Genomic DNA, 12,859 nt, shown 5'->3' on the forward strand with positions numbered 1-12,859 from the left:
TGGGACATCTGGGTCCTGGTCCCGGACATGTCTATTGGGACTGTGTCTTCAGAGGTGATGGGTCTGACCAAGAACCACCTAAGGCATCCCTGGAGGTTGCCTAGTGGATAGAACACGGGCATGGAAGTCAGAAGGACGTGGGTTTTAATCCTGGCTCCACCACTTGTCTGCTGTGTGACCTTGGGCAAGTCTGTTTGCTTCAGTTACTTCATCTGTAAAATGGCGATTAAGACTGTGATACCCATATGGGACAGGGACTGTGTCCAACCTGATTTGCTTGTCTCCACCCCAGAGTTTAGTACAGCGCCTGGCACGTAGTAAGCCCTTATGAATATGAGTATTATTATTATTATTATTATTATTATTATTATTATTAGGACAGGCCCCATGGGAATCCTGAGAAATAGCCATCCAATACAGGCAAAGATCAGGGGGTTGACCAGACGACCGCACCGGATTGCCACTCTAATACTGTGATTACTTTGACTGTGAAGGGGTCCTATATGGAAACAATCCTTGTGTGCCCTTTGCAATGTTCCAGCTGGAGCATGCTCAGTTGGAGTTCCTTAGCATTCGATGGCTCATGGACGTCCCCAGCTGCCTGCTGTCATAGTTGCCAAGAAGGAAGGGGAAATCACACCTGCTAGTCATGGTGTCTCAATGTCCTGGTTTCGAATAAAAATCCTATAGCTGACCCTTGAGCAGAGCATATTGAAAACAGAAGATGGTGGCAACTGTTGGTTATTCAGGGGCATCAATTAGCAGCCGGTGCAGGATTCAACATCAAGGGTATTTATTGAGAGCTTACTCTGTGCCGAGCACTGTACTAAAGAAGGACTTGGGAGAGTACAATAAAATACAGATGGTGCTCATGATCCCTGCCCTGATACTTTGGTGGAGGTTATTGGATAAGTCAGCTCATTGTGTTCTTATAGTGTTGTGTTTGTGTGTGTATGTGTTCTTTAACCCCAGTTCCCCAATGGATTTTTCCCTTTACTGTCACTGCAAAGTAGCATTGATGGCAGTGGAAGCCTACTAATGAAATCTAGTGAGCCACTCTGATAATCCCTGTATCCCTGCCATGATAGACAACAAAAACTGTTTTGCAGTCTGTCTGTCACATTAATTATATACTATTAAAGGCTATTAATCTGAGGATTATTAACACAATAGGCTTACGGGCTACCCGTGCCAACAAGTACGGGAAACTTTAATCTGTGGATCGGTGACACCCAACACTGGGGGTCTGGCATATTTCAGGAATGGTCCATGGGCACCCAGTGAGGGCGAGGGGAGGCCTTTAAGTCAATTTGTCCCCTTTGGGCATGGCTGGACACTGAGCAGCTGGTTCCTGGTTTCTGGGATTTGAAGCATTAATGTTGATCCCTCTATTTGTCAATTTTTTTACATTTGGTCTTCCCCATTAGAATTTATGTTGTTGGTAGGCAGGACACCTGTTGTACTTTATCAATTACAGAGAAGAGGCATGGCCTAGTGGATGGGCGTTGGGTAAGTCACTTTACTTCTCTGGGCCTCAGGTACCTCATCTGGAAAATGGGGATTAAGACTGTGAGCCCTGTGTGGGACAGGGACTATGTCCAACCCAATTACTTTGTATCTACCGCAGGGCTCAGTACAGTTCCTGTCACAGTAAGCGCTTAACAAATACCACTATTATTAATTATTATTATCAAGTGCTTAGTAGAGTATGTTGCCTCCATTGGGGGCTCAATCAATAGTATGGCTACAACTCTTGTTCAGAGTCCTGGAGAGATAAGGTTGAGCCCCCACAAGGGGGCTGGTAGAGCCCGAATTGAGTTCTCCTTTTTAGACTGTGAGCCCCACCTGGGAAAGGACAGGGGCTTTATTTGACCTGATTAACTTGTATCTACCCCAGTGCTTAGAATGGTCCTTGACACATAGCCAACGCTTAACAAACACCAAAAAAAAAGCACCAACCACCCTCCCTCCCCGTGCCCCTCCCACCACCCAAAACTTGAAGTCTCACTGTCATTGTCCTTGTGCCTTCAGGGGCCTGGTTTGATATTTTTAAAGTTTGAGCTTTAATGGTCACCCAAGCACTCTGGCCCCACTTCGCCATTGTAGGTTGGAATGGATGCATTCCAAAGTTAGGGTCTGCAGGCCATGGTCAGGGGTCAGTTCCACCGACTTAGAGACATCTGGAGTTGGGATGGCTTCGACCTCCAAGAACCTGAACCTCTCCGGTCCAGACCAGCTCACCAGGTTCTGTGATTTGATTGTAACATGACAAGCTTGGCGGCAGGGAAGCAGAGAGGGAATGGGGACTGGAATCAGACCTCAGAGGCAGAGATGGGCAGGTCACCGGGTCATAGTCTTTGCTGTCATGAGTGATTTTCATGAGCATCTGGTTGATTTTTAAGGGTTTCTTGAAGTCAACAATGTGGCTCTTAGGTGTTTGAGAATGGAAGGAGTCCTTAGGGGCGGAATCAGCAGTCTTTGTTGAATACAGTTCAGTCAGTAGACCCAATCCCTGCTCTCAAGAAGCAGACAGTCTAGTGATACAATTATGGTATTTGTTTAGCCCTTACTTTGTGCCTAACACTGCACTGAGCACTGGAGTAATCAGGTTGGATGGTAGACCGGCAGGAAATGCAGGGCTGATGCTGGGGAAATGCCTTCTTTCCCCAAACACTGAAGGCCACAACTTATCAACCAAAGGCATTTATTAAGCACCTGCTGTGTGCAGAGCTTGGAAGAGTTCAAGCCAATTAGTAGACATGATCCCTGCCCCCAAGGAGCATACAATCTAGTGAGCATGTCCACCCGCTTTCAGCACAGACACTAGAGTTCTCTCATTCTCTCTTTCTCCAGTGTCCCCTTCCCTCCAAAGGGAAGCTGGGCTCTTAGGTGTGGAAAACCACCCGGACCTGCACATATGTTTGCTTTTTAACGTGCCACTAACCCCAAAAAACAAACTGTTGCCGGCCTGCAGCTTGGTGGGTTGGACATGCCCGAGGATGGTGGTGATCCCCCGGCTAGCTGCCCTTTCTGAGACAGGAGAGGGGCTCCCGCATCTGCCTCTTTTGACCACCTCATTGAGACTTACTCTCTCACCTGGCTCCAGGTGTTGCCAGAGGTTCTCACTTGCCTCACTTAGGTTTCAGATGGCCTTGCCAACTACTCCCTTACCTTTCTGATTTCCTTCTACAACCCAGCCCACACACATCACTCCAGCCTACTCACTGCACCTCCATCCCTTCTATCCCTCCGCTGACCCCTTGCCCACATCCTGCCTCTGGCCTGGAAAGCCCTTCCTCTTCATAGCCGACAGACCACCACTCTCCTCACCTTCAAAGCCTTATTAAAAGGTGAGGCTCTCCTCACCTCCAAGAAGCCTTCCCTGACTAAGTTCTCATTTCCTCTTCTTCCATTCCCTTCTGTATCACTCTTTCATTTGGATTTGCTTCATTTATTCACCCCACCTTCGGCCCTGACATGCGTTTCTGTAATTCATGTATTTATATTAGTGTCTTTCTCCCTCTCTAGACTGTAATCTCCTTGTGGGTAGTGAATGTGTCTACCAATTCTGATAGTGTACTCTCCCAAATCCTTTAGTGCTCTGCACACAATAAGTGCTCAATAAATACGATTGATGGAGTGATTGATTGACTGACCCTGAATGCTCCAAAGTGAGGAAAACTATTTTGGATTGTTCAGGGAATTAGCCTCAATGTAGGTGAACCAGCCTGGCAATTGACTTTGTGGCGTAGGCCTCAGATCTCAAAGTGATAGAGCCTTATAAAGCCTTACTGAACTAATTCAGGTTCCACCATTTGTCTGCTGTGAGACCATGGGCAAGTCACTTCACTTCTCTGTGCCTCAGTTACCTCATCTGTATAATGGAGATTAAGACAGTGTGCCCCATGTGGGACACAGATTGTGTCCAACTTGATTATCTTGTAGTCTGCCCTAGCATTTAATATGGTGTCTGGTACTGTAAGCGCTTAATAAATACCTCTAGAAAAATTGCAAGAATGGGTGTATAGAGATTTAATCTTCCCTCTGTATATGTGTGCACAACCCTCCCCCCTGCCCCACACACCCATCTCCCACACAAATCCACACAAAGATGCAATCACTCTGATAAACCATCGGAATCTCCTGCTGGCTAGGAAATTCCAGACTCACCAAGCAGTATAAAAATGTTATTGAGTGGCTTTTCCTGGAGGCATTAGGCCCCTTTAATGTGACAGAGTCGTCAGAGGAGGATACCAGTGATACCTGGGTAAATAAGTATAAATAGTTTTCTTTCTGATATGTGACCAGATTATTTTCCAGTTGATTTCCAGCCTTGGCCCCAAGTGGCTCACAGATCAAAAAAAGATAAGGGTCAGTTACAAGGTTGAGCTCATTCTGGGTTGCCATGGTAACTGACCCCATGGCAACCCTCGAAGGACTACACCCCGTTCCCCAGGTGATATTTTCACTGTCCGGGCCATCAATCCCAGGCCTTTCAAAACCCCAACTGCTTAATTGTCAGGGTTCTGTTTGGAAGAGCGTCTGGCTCCCCCCAACACCCCCCCGGGGCCCAGTTCAGCCTGGCAGAACTCATTTGCGTCCTTCTAAAACCCTTGGGGAAACTGGAGCCGGGTCCCTCTGCATCCAGAAAGCACCGGGAAGCCATCCCCGGGGCCCAGCCCAATCCCATCATCCTGAATTAATCAGAAAAATGCCAGAGTGACTGGGCCACAGGGTTTGGGAGAGAAGGCCCAGCAGGATTTTGATTGATAAATGGTACTGAACTGGAATCCTCTTCCTGGCACCGCGAGGCCAGTGGAGTTAGTCTCCAAGCTCCATCGCCAGTATCCACCCTACTAAAACCATTTCCCTGGGTTGGCAGCCAGAGAACAGCCACTCAGGCCCATTGGTGGACTTTGACACTGGTTTGCATGCGTCTGGGTGCTTCTTCCCTACCTGCTCTGGCTCAATGAGTTAATCTGTGGTATTTAATGACACAGGGCTAAATGATCAGCGGGACTGAATTTCATTGAGTTATCATCCTTCCGCCTGCTCTTTCCTCCCTATTATCTTCTGCCCCAGTGGTCAATTCTGGGTTTATGTGCAACGGAAGACATAGAGTTGTGGCATCCCTTGGACGGTCTTCCATTTCCCCTTGTCCCCGCCATCCCCCGATAGGAACTCTGAAACTGATTGGAAAGGGAAAGGGCTGGGCTTTCTGGTTATTTCTGCTGATGTTCCCGTTTCTGAGCCCCCTGGAAGCTCTAGAAGCTCAGGCCCGTTTCACCAAGTATGGGGGTCCGGTAACCTAGAGCCTGGAGATGTGACATTTTTCCACCTCAAAGAGCACTGGCTGGAAGTGAGGACTTGAATTTTAATTCCAGCTCTTTCACTTCTCTGCTGTGTCAATTTGGGTGAGCCACTTAACTGCTCTGTGCCTCAGTTTCTTTACCTGTAAAATGTAGATAAAATAATGGTTCCCTCTTACTCCTCTTTAGATTGTGAGCTCTGTGTGGGTCAGGGACTATCTGACCTGATTTATATAGAGTCCAGAGCTTAGCCCAGTCTGTAGCACAAAGGAAGTGCTTCAAAGATAGTAGCTTGAGTTCATCCCTAAAGGATCTTTGAGAGCTCCATGGTGGCAACAAGTTTGCCTCTACCCTTCATTTCCTCACCCTCATTCCCACTGTTGAAATAAACTATTTTCTTGTCGTGCCAGCCCCTCCTTGCCCAGGTAAGGTATGGAGGAGGGCAGGTTCCCTGCTTTTGGATGGAATCCCCTCCCTTCTCTTGTGTCCGATCTTCCCCCAAAGCTCTGACCTGGTGGATAGGAGGTGTCGTGTTTTGTGGGGTTGATGAAAGGTATCTTTTCGCTCTAGGGAGATCTTGTCTGTCCTTTAAAGGGGAAACTAGTAACCGTACTCAGTGAGGTCATCTCTCCAGTGCCTCTGGGTGCCAGCTTTCCTATAGACATAATTAGACACACAATGGATCCATAAGTTTAATACAGCATTATTAATTATGCCGCGTCCTCACCAGGAATCTGTTCTCCTGGGCTATCTCCCTGGCTCGGCTAACTCCCTGGCTCAAAATGGGCGTTCATCATACATAGCCTTGGATAAATAAGAGAGCACCTTCCCTCTCCAAGACAGGCTGTCGGGACATCCGAACTCCAACCGGATTCTCTTCCAACACCTTCAGGCCAGGCATGGAGACACATTTGAACCAAAGAACTCTACCCGGCCTCTCACTGCTGCCATCCATTTGGGTCACTGCAACCGACTAATCCTTGCTATCAGGCAGTAAATTATGTCCCCCAAAATGTATCCAAATGCCCGCCTTTGACACCAGCGGGTACCTCCCAGGTTTCACCTTCAGGATTCAGATAATCAGCTCTCATTCCTCCTGGTTTCCCTCTAGACCAGTATGGAAATAAGCATGTGTCTGCCAGGGATCAAATGCTTTTGGAGACAAAAGTAGGTACTGAGAACATTACAGGATACTATCATCTCCCCATGATGCTTTTACACAAAGCACTCTGTTCCTCTTTTGGGCTGACATAGTTTCAGGCTGACAGAATCCAGCAGGCCGGCTTGTTTTAAGCAAGAGCTCCAGCCTGCTATTTTTTTGAGAAATGAAGTGTAAAATTAATGCTTATTATTCCAGGCTCCGAAGACAGAGGGACCTCGGGAATGGGTTTATGGGGCAGCGATGATCCAGTGTTAAAGGCTTTCGATCCCAGCCCGCAGGCTTCCGTTCAGGAGAAAATGGAAGCAGAACCCTAGCATGGCGAGTGGGGAAAATCTGCATTTTATTTTACAAATGAGCATGCCAACATAATTCACTGGAGTTGTGAAGGTCTCTCATATGGATGCCTGTCATGTGTTAAGGAAAAAAAAAATAAAATAGAAACGAGAGGAACGATTGTATGTTTTCATGCACAAAAAACTCCCACATCCCTCACCTGAATGGAGTATTGTCACAAGCATCAAGTGCCTTCTGAGGGCTTATTTGGTCTCATATAATTCGGGAATGTTAACCTCAGAAGATGTAGCTATATCTGGATTCTGGGTTTCCCCATAAAATGAGAGGCAGTAAAGCACCATGGAGGAGAATCTGCTTCTGGTGGTAATTCTATCTCTATCTTTGGATACTTTCATATTTGGGGAAAGAAAAGAAAGCATTTGTCATGCTAACCAGGGCCTTTTCCTCCTTTTTTCTTGCCGGCTGGTTTATAGACAAGGGAAGCACATAATAGACTTGTAAGGGAGTCGGGAGGGAAGTCCCAAACCCTGGAGAAGGCCTGATAATTCAGTAGATTTCCAGATCAAAGCATCTTGCCTTAAATGGGCTAGATTTCTAGATCTGCGCAAGCCATTTGGCGGAATTATTTTTCATTTTAGCTGGAGAGTGTTGGATTTTGATTTTTCTTCATGGGTTTAACTATGTCTGGTGATGAGAGGAGGGGCAGTGGGAAGTAGCAGAGTAGGGGTGAGGCAAGGAGAGATGGAAACCCTTCTCACCTAATTAAACTTGTCAAACTTAATGTAATTAACCCTGGACCTTGGATGGCTCAGAGATCTAAGGTCGGATTGGGTTTAATTTATGGTTCGTTCCCCTCCCAGTCACCAGCCTTTCCATATGTGTGTGTCTGGGGTGGCGGGGCAGTGTGTTCTGAATACCTTAGTTTACATGAGTGAGCACCTGCTTCTGTCAGGGAAGAGACTCAGGAAAGAGTCCGGCACATCAGGAATGGAAAACAAACGCCAGACGTGATTTCTCGGATTTATAAGTTGCAGGCACCTGCTTGGTACTGTTCTCTCTCTGTTTGGGTATGAGATGAGCTTGTCGTCATTTGCCGTGAACGGTTAAAGTTCCCTCAGCCTTTCTGTCAGAAATCCTCCTTCAGAATTGGTCCTTGGCCCCGAATTCTGGCTCAGAGACTGAACATGGCAAGTGGGGGCAGTGGGACGGACACCCGGAAGATTGTGGGGTGGGGGGAGACTCAAAGAGAGGCCAGGCCTCAGCCTGCAGTCTGGGGCTCTTCAGCATGACTCCTACCTCAGGGATTCTCTCCTGTTTCTGTCTCTCCCCGAAAAATGGCTCAATGTGACCACACCTCAGTTAGTTCTTACATCCGAGTGTGAGCTTTCTGAGAGTAGGAAGCATGTCTCTTACTTTTGTTGTTCGCTCCCATGCTCTTCTTATTAGGAGTGTGTGTGTGTCTGTGTCTGTGTGTGTGTCTGTGTGTGTGTCTGTGTGTGGTGCATGTTGTCTCTCATTTCTGTAGTCTCAGTCTGGGCATTACAATTCCCTGTTTGTTGGGGTTTTGGATACTCTGGGCCAGCAGCAAACACCAGGGAGGGTGGAAACTTGGCTTTCTGTTGGGAGCCGGTCCATCACAACGTACAAAACTAACAAGCCCCAAAGCAGGGTTGACCAGCCACCCCATTTCTTACTGGACACTTCGGATTTGGCCGTTCTTAGACAGTGAGCCCCTTGTGGGATGGGGACTGGGTCTGTTGTATCTGCTCCAGGGCTTAGCATAGGGCTTGCTACATAGCACTTAACAAATCCCACAATTATCATTAAGGCTCTGGAGCCATGGAGAGGTCTGAAACCCCTCCTGCTCTCCTCAGAGCAAAGGGGAAAGCCTGAAGATGAGGAGCAGAATTGGCGGAGGGCAGGGGTGAGGGGGACCCAGCAGTGAGGCCTGGGTTAGACCTGGAAACACCCCTCTCCCCCTCCTCTCTCTTTCCTCCAAACCACCCCGTTAGGGAGATTTCTCCAGATGAGGTCTACCTACTGAGAACCACTCGGAGACAGGGACTGGTGGGGTGCCGGAGGGGGAGAGAACAGCTCCGCCCGGCTCCTAACCGGGAACCTTTCTTTCAATGAATACTCTGTGTGAGAGTGTGGCTGGGAGGAAAGGGAACGTTTGCCTTGGATATGGTGATCTGAACAGATCGTGCCCTAGTTCCTGCAGCTCTGAGACTTCTCTGATTCTCAGCAGGCCACCAACGGTGCCGAATATGGGCCAAATGTGTGTGGGTTCCTGTAGTTAATGGGTGGGAAGGAAGTGGGTTCTACACCCTCTTTAAAACTCCTTTTTTAAAAAAATGGTATTTGTTAAGCATTTACTTTGTGCCAGTCACTGTTCTAAGCTCTGGGGTAGATACGAGGTAATCAGGTTGGACACAGTCCATGTCCCATATGGGACTCACAGTCTTAATACCCACTTTGCAGATGAGGTAACTGAGGCACAGAGAAGTGACTTGCTCAAGGTCACACAGCAGACAAGAGATGGAGCTGGGGTTACAACCCAGGTCCTTCTGATACTGAGGCCCAGGCGCTCTCCACCAGGCCACTCTGCTTCCTTGGAGGGCCCAGGCACACCCTCAAGCTGTTCCTCCTTCTCTTCAGTAAAGCAGGTCACATCCTGGTGCCTAGAGCCAAGAGGGATGGGAGGATCTGACCCACTGCAACTTTTTCTTCCCTCCACCCTGTTCCCTGCTCGCTGTCTCACCATGGGCCACTAGCAGCAGGCAGGGGCACTTTAGCTCCTGGGGGCAGGGAGGGATGGGCTCCAAGTTCTCCCAATCTTCATGACTGGTTTGCTCCAAGTAAGCAATCAATAAATATTATTGATGGATTGATCAATTTAACGGGAGCAGAACTGAAGCACTAGCTGAGCCTTTTGGGCTAAGGTGCCAGGGAAGCTTTCAGACCCCTGTGCCTGCCCCTCCCGCCCCCACCATTTTCCTAATTTGGGATTAGAAAGGGGCTGCCACCAATACCAATGCATAGGACCAACCTTTCTAGTGGAAAGAGCCCAGGATGGAAGTCAGAGGTCCTGGGTTTGGCTCTGGTACCTGCCTGCTGGGTGACATTGGGTACGTTGTCTCCATTTCTTCATCTGTAAAATGGGGATTTAATTCCTGTTCTCCCTCCTCCTTCGACTGTGAGCCCCATGTGGGGCTGTGTCTGACTTGATTATATTGTATCTAACCTGACGATTAGTGCCATGCTTTGTAAATACCACAATTCTTCTTCTTCATCATCATCATCATTATCATTACTAGCCATCTTTTCATGTTGAGCCCGGGATAAGATGGAGGCAGGGACCTTAGTGGGGAACAGTTTTGCGAAGGAACAGGCTTCTAAGACCAAGCATCAGAAATCCACCACTGTGGGTCTTTTCAGCCCCCACTGGAAAATCTCAAGTCTTGTCAGTGGCTTCAAACAGCTGTGGGGGAAATTTTCTTCTTCTCATCCCCATGCTGTGCTATTCCCTGAGCCCTGAACAGCTTGGGGACATTACGGCAAGGTTGACCAAGAAGGACAAAGGGGCTGGAGATGGGAACATTCCCCTCCCTTCCATCCCCTCCCGGCCAGCTCCGGCTCGCTCCGCCCTCAGCCTTAGCCTCCTGGACGGACAGCCAACTCCTAGGCATAGAGTCCCCGCATGGCCGAACTGCTTGCTTCCGTGTGGTTCTATCCTTGGGTTGTGTTTTGGATCAGACGTTACCTCAGTAGGGAAAGATGGGGAGGTTCTTTTGACAGTGTGGTGGCAGAGAAGTGAGGGGGAGGGAGAGAGGAAGAAAGGGAGAGGAGAAGGTAGAGAGCGAGAGACAGAGAGAGAGAGAAAGAGACAGAGAGAGTATTTGCCATCCTGGTTCTGAACTCATGACCGTGATTCACTCTTTGCATCGCTGTGGGGGAACAAAGACCCTCAAATTGAGTCTTCCAGGGTTCCCGAGAACTGCATGTGCCGTTGGATCAGCCAGCCCTGGGGACAGTTTGGGAGAAACCAGGGAGGCTGAGGAGCAGGAGGGAGCGGAGGGAACAGCTACAGTGAGATCATGCTGGTAGGGGTTGGCGGGGTGCTGCACTGCCTCAGCGCCGTGGACACCTGCATTCTAGACACTGATCTGCTGTGTCACTAACAAGTTGTATCATTTGAACCTTGCAGAAGAAGGCATCAATCATGAGTGCAAGCTGTGTAACCAGATGTTTGACTCTCCGGCAAAGCTTCTGTGCCATCTGATTGAACACAGCTTTGAGGGCATGGGAGGCACGTTCAAATGCCCGGTGTGTTTCACAGGTAAGGCTGACTTTGGACTGGGACTTTCTGGGGCTGGGTTCAGTCGGGGGAAGGAGGTAATTTGAAATGATTCTCTAGTCCTCTTTGGGGAGTGCTTAGTACAGTGCTCTGCACTCAGTAAGCGCTCAATAAATCCAATTGAATGAATGAGCAGCCTGGCCTAATGGGAAGAGCACAGACCAGGGAGTAGGTGTGACCTTGGGCAAGTCGCTTCACTGACACTGGGCCTCAGTTTCCTCATCTGTAAAATGGGGAACCAATGCCTGTTTCTCCCCCCTCCTCAAACTGTGTGCCCCATGCGGACCTGAGGCTGTATCTGCCTGGATTAACTTGTGTCTACTATGCTAGTGCTACTACACTGATCCGAGCATGTCTTCTATCCCTTCTTGACTACTGCTTCAGCCTCCTTGTTGACTTCCCTGCCCCTTGTCTCTCCCCCACCAGTCCATACTTCACTCTGCTGCCTTGATCATTCTTCCAAAAAAATTCAGTCCGTGTCTCCCCATTCCTCAAGAACCTCCAGTGGTTGCCCGTCCACCACTGCATCAAACAGAAACACACCTTAGCATAGAGTTTAAATTTTTCACTCATCTCCCCCCTTCCTTCCTTACTTCACTAATTTCCTACTACATCCCAGTTTGTATGCTTCTTTCCTCTTGGGCCTACTTACTCACCGTACCTCAGTCTCGTCTGTCTCACTGCCAACCCATTGCCCGTGTCCTCCCTCTGTCCTGAAATTTCTTCCCCCTATAAAAACACCAGACCATCACTCTCCCCAGCCTTCAAAGCCTTATTAAAATCATACCTCCTCCAAGAGGCCTTCCTCGATTAAGTTATATTTTGCCCTAACCCTCTCCCTTCCATGTCACCTATGACATTGTATCTATACCCTTTGAGCACCCTACCCTTAGCCCCACAGCACTGATGTCCATATCCGTTATTTATTTATATAGTTTAATGCCTGACTCCCCCTCTAAACTGTAAGCTCCTTGTGGGCAGGGGCTGTGTCTACCAACTCTAATGTATCATATTCTCCCTAGTGCTTAGTACAGTGTTCTGCACCCAGTGAGTCCTCAATCAATACCTGAGCTTAGAACAGTGCATGACACATAATGAGAGCTTAACAAATACCCTAATAATAAGGGAAGCCTCCATTAAAAGACCTTCACAATAGCCCAAATCTAAGTGGTAGGTCCAAGCCCCCAACACGATATTTTCCACTTCTGAACATCCATGCTGTCATCACAGTAGAAGGAGTCACAAAGTCTTCTCTTGACACGAGCCGTGGCCCAACTATCTTTCTTCATGCAAGGGCCAGCACTGGGCAGAACTACCATCCTGGTGTCATCTGGTCCATTCCCTGGTCCTTATTGACTTGTCCCAATGCCTTATGGCTCTGCCCTACAGGGAAATTCTCCTCTAACACTCGCTGAACTTCTTCCTATTGTAGCTTTAGCACATCTTCTCAGGAGCAGCATTGCCTAGTGGATAGAGCACAGGTCTGGGAATCAGAAGGACCTGACCTGGCTTCTCACCCCGGCTCTGCACTTACCTGCTCGGGCAAGTCACTTAACTTCTCTGTGCCTCAGATACCTCAGCTGTAAAATGGGTATTAAGACTCTTAAGCCACATGTGGGACATGTGTCCAACCTGATGAGCTTGTATCTATGCCAGTGCTTAGTATAGTGCCTGGCACATAGTAAGTCCAGTGTTCAGTGCTTACAACAGTGCCTGGCCCATAGTAAGGGCTTAACA

General features: G+C 48.4%; 1 protein-coding gene across 3 annotated transcripts in view; it reads left to right on the forward strand.

Moving 5' to 3' along the window:
• ZNF423 (zinc finger protein 423) overlaps positions 1 to 12,859 on the forward strand; it is a 370,693-nt gene that overhangs the window by 324,111 nt on the left and 33,723 nt on the right. For all 3 annotated transcript variants that reach the window (XR_005453022.1, XM_038754397.1, XM_038754398.1), the window contains one exon: positions 10,973 to 11,104. Coding sequence is in view for 2 of the 3 variants with exons in the window: in XM_038754397.1 (XP_038610325.1) it covers positions 10,973 to 11,104 (132 nt within the window). In the remaining variant the exon portion in view is untranslated. The remainder of the gene's footprint in view (positions 1 to 10,972; positions 11,105 to 12,859) is intronic.

The sequence above is a fragment of the Tachyglossus aculeatus genome, chromosome 11, assembly GCF_015852505.1.
Source record: "Tachyglossus aculeatus isolate mTacAcu1 chromosome 11, mTacAcu1.pri, whole genome shotgun sequence".
NCBI lineage: Eukaryota > Metazoa > Chordata > Mammalia > Monotremata > Tachyglossidae > Tachyglossus > Tachyglossus aculeatus.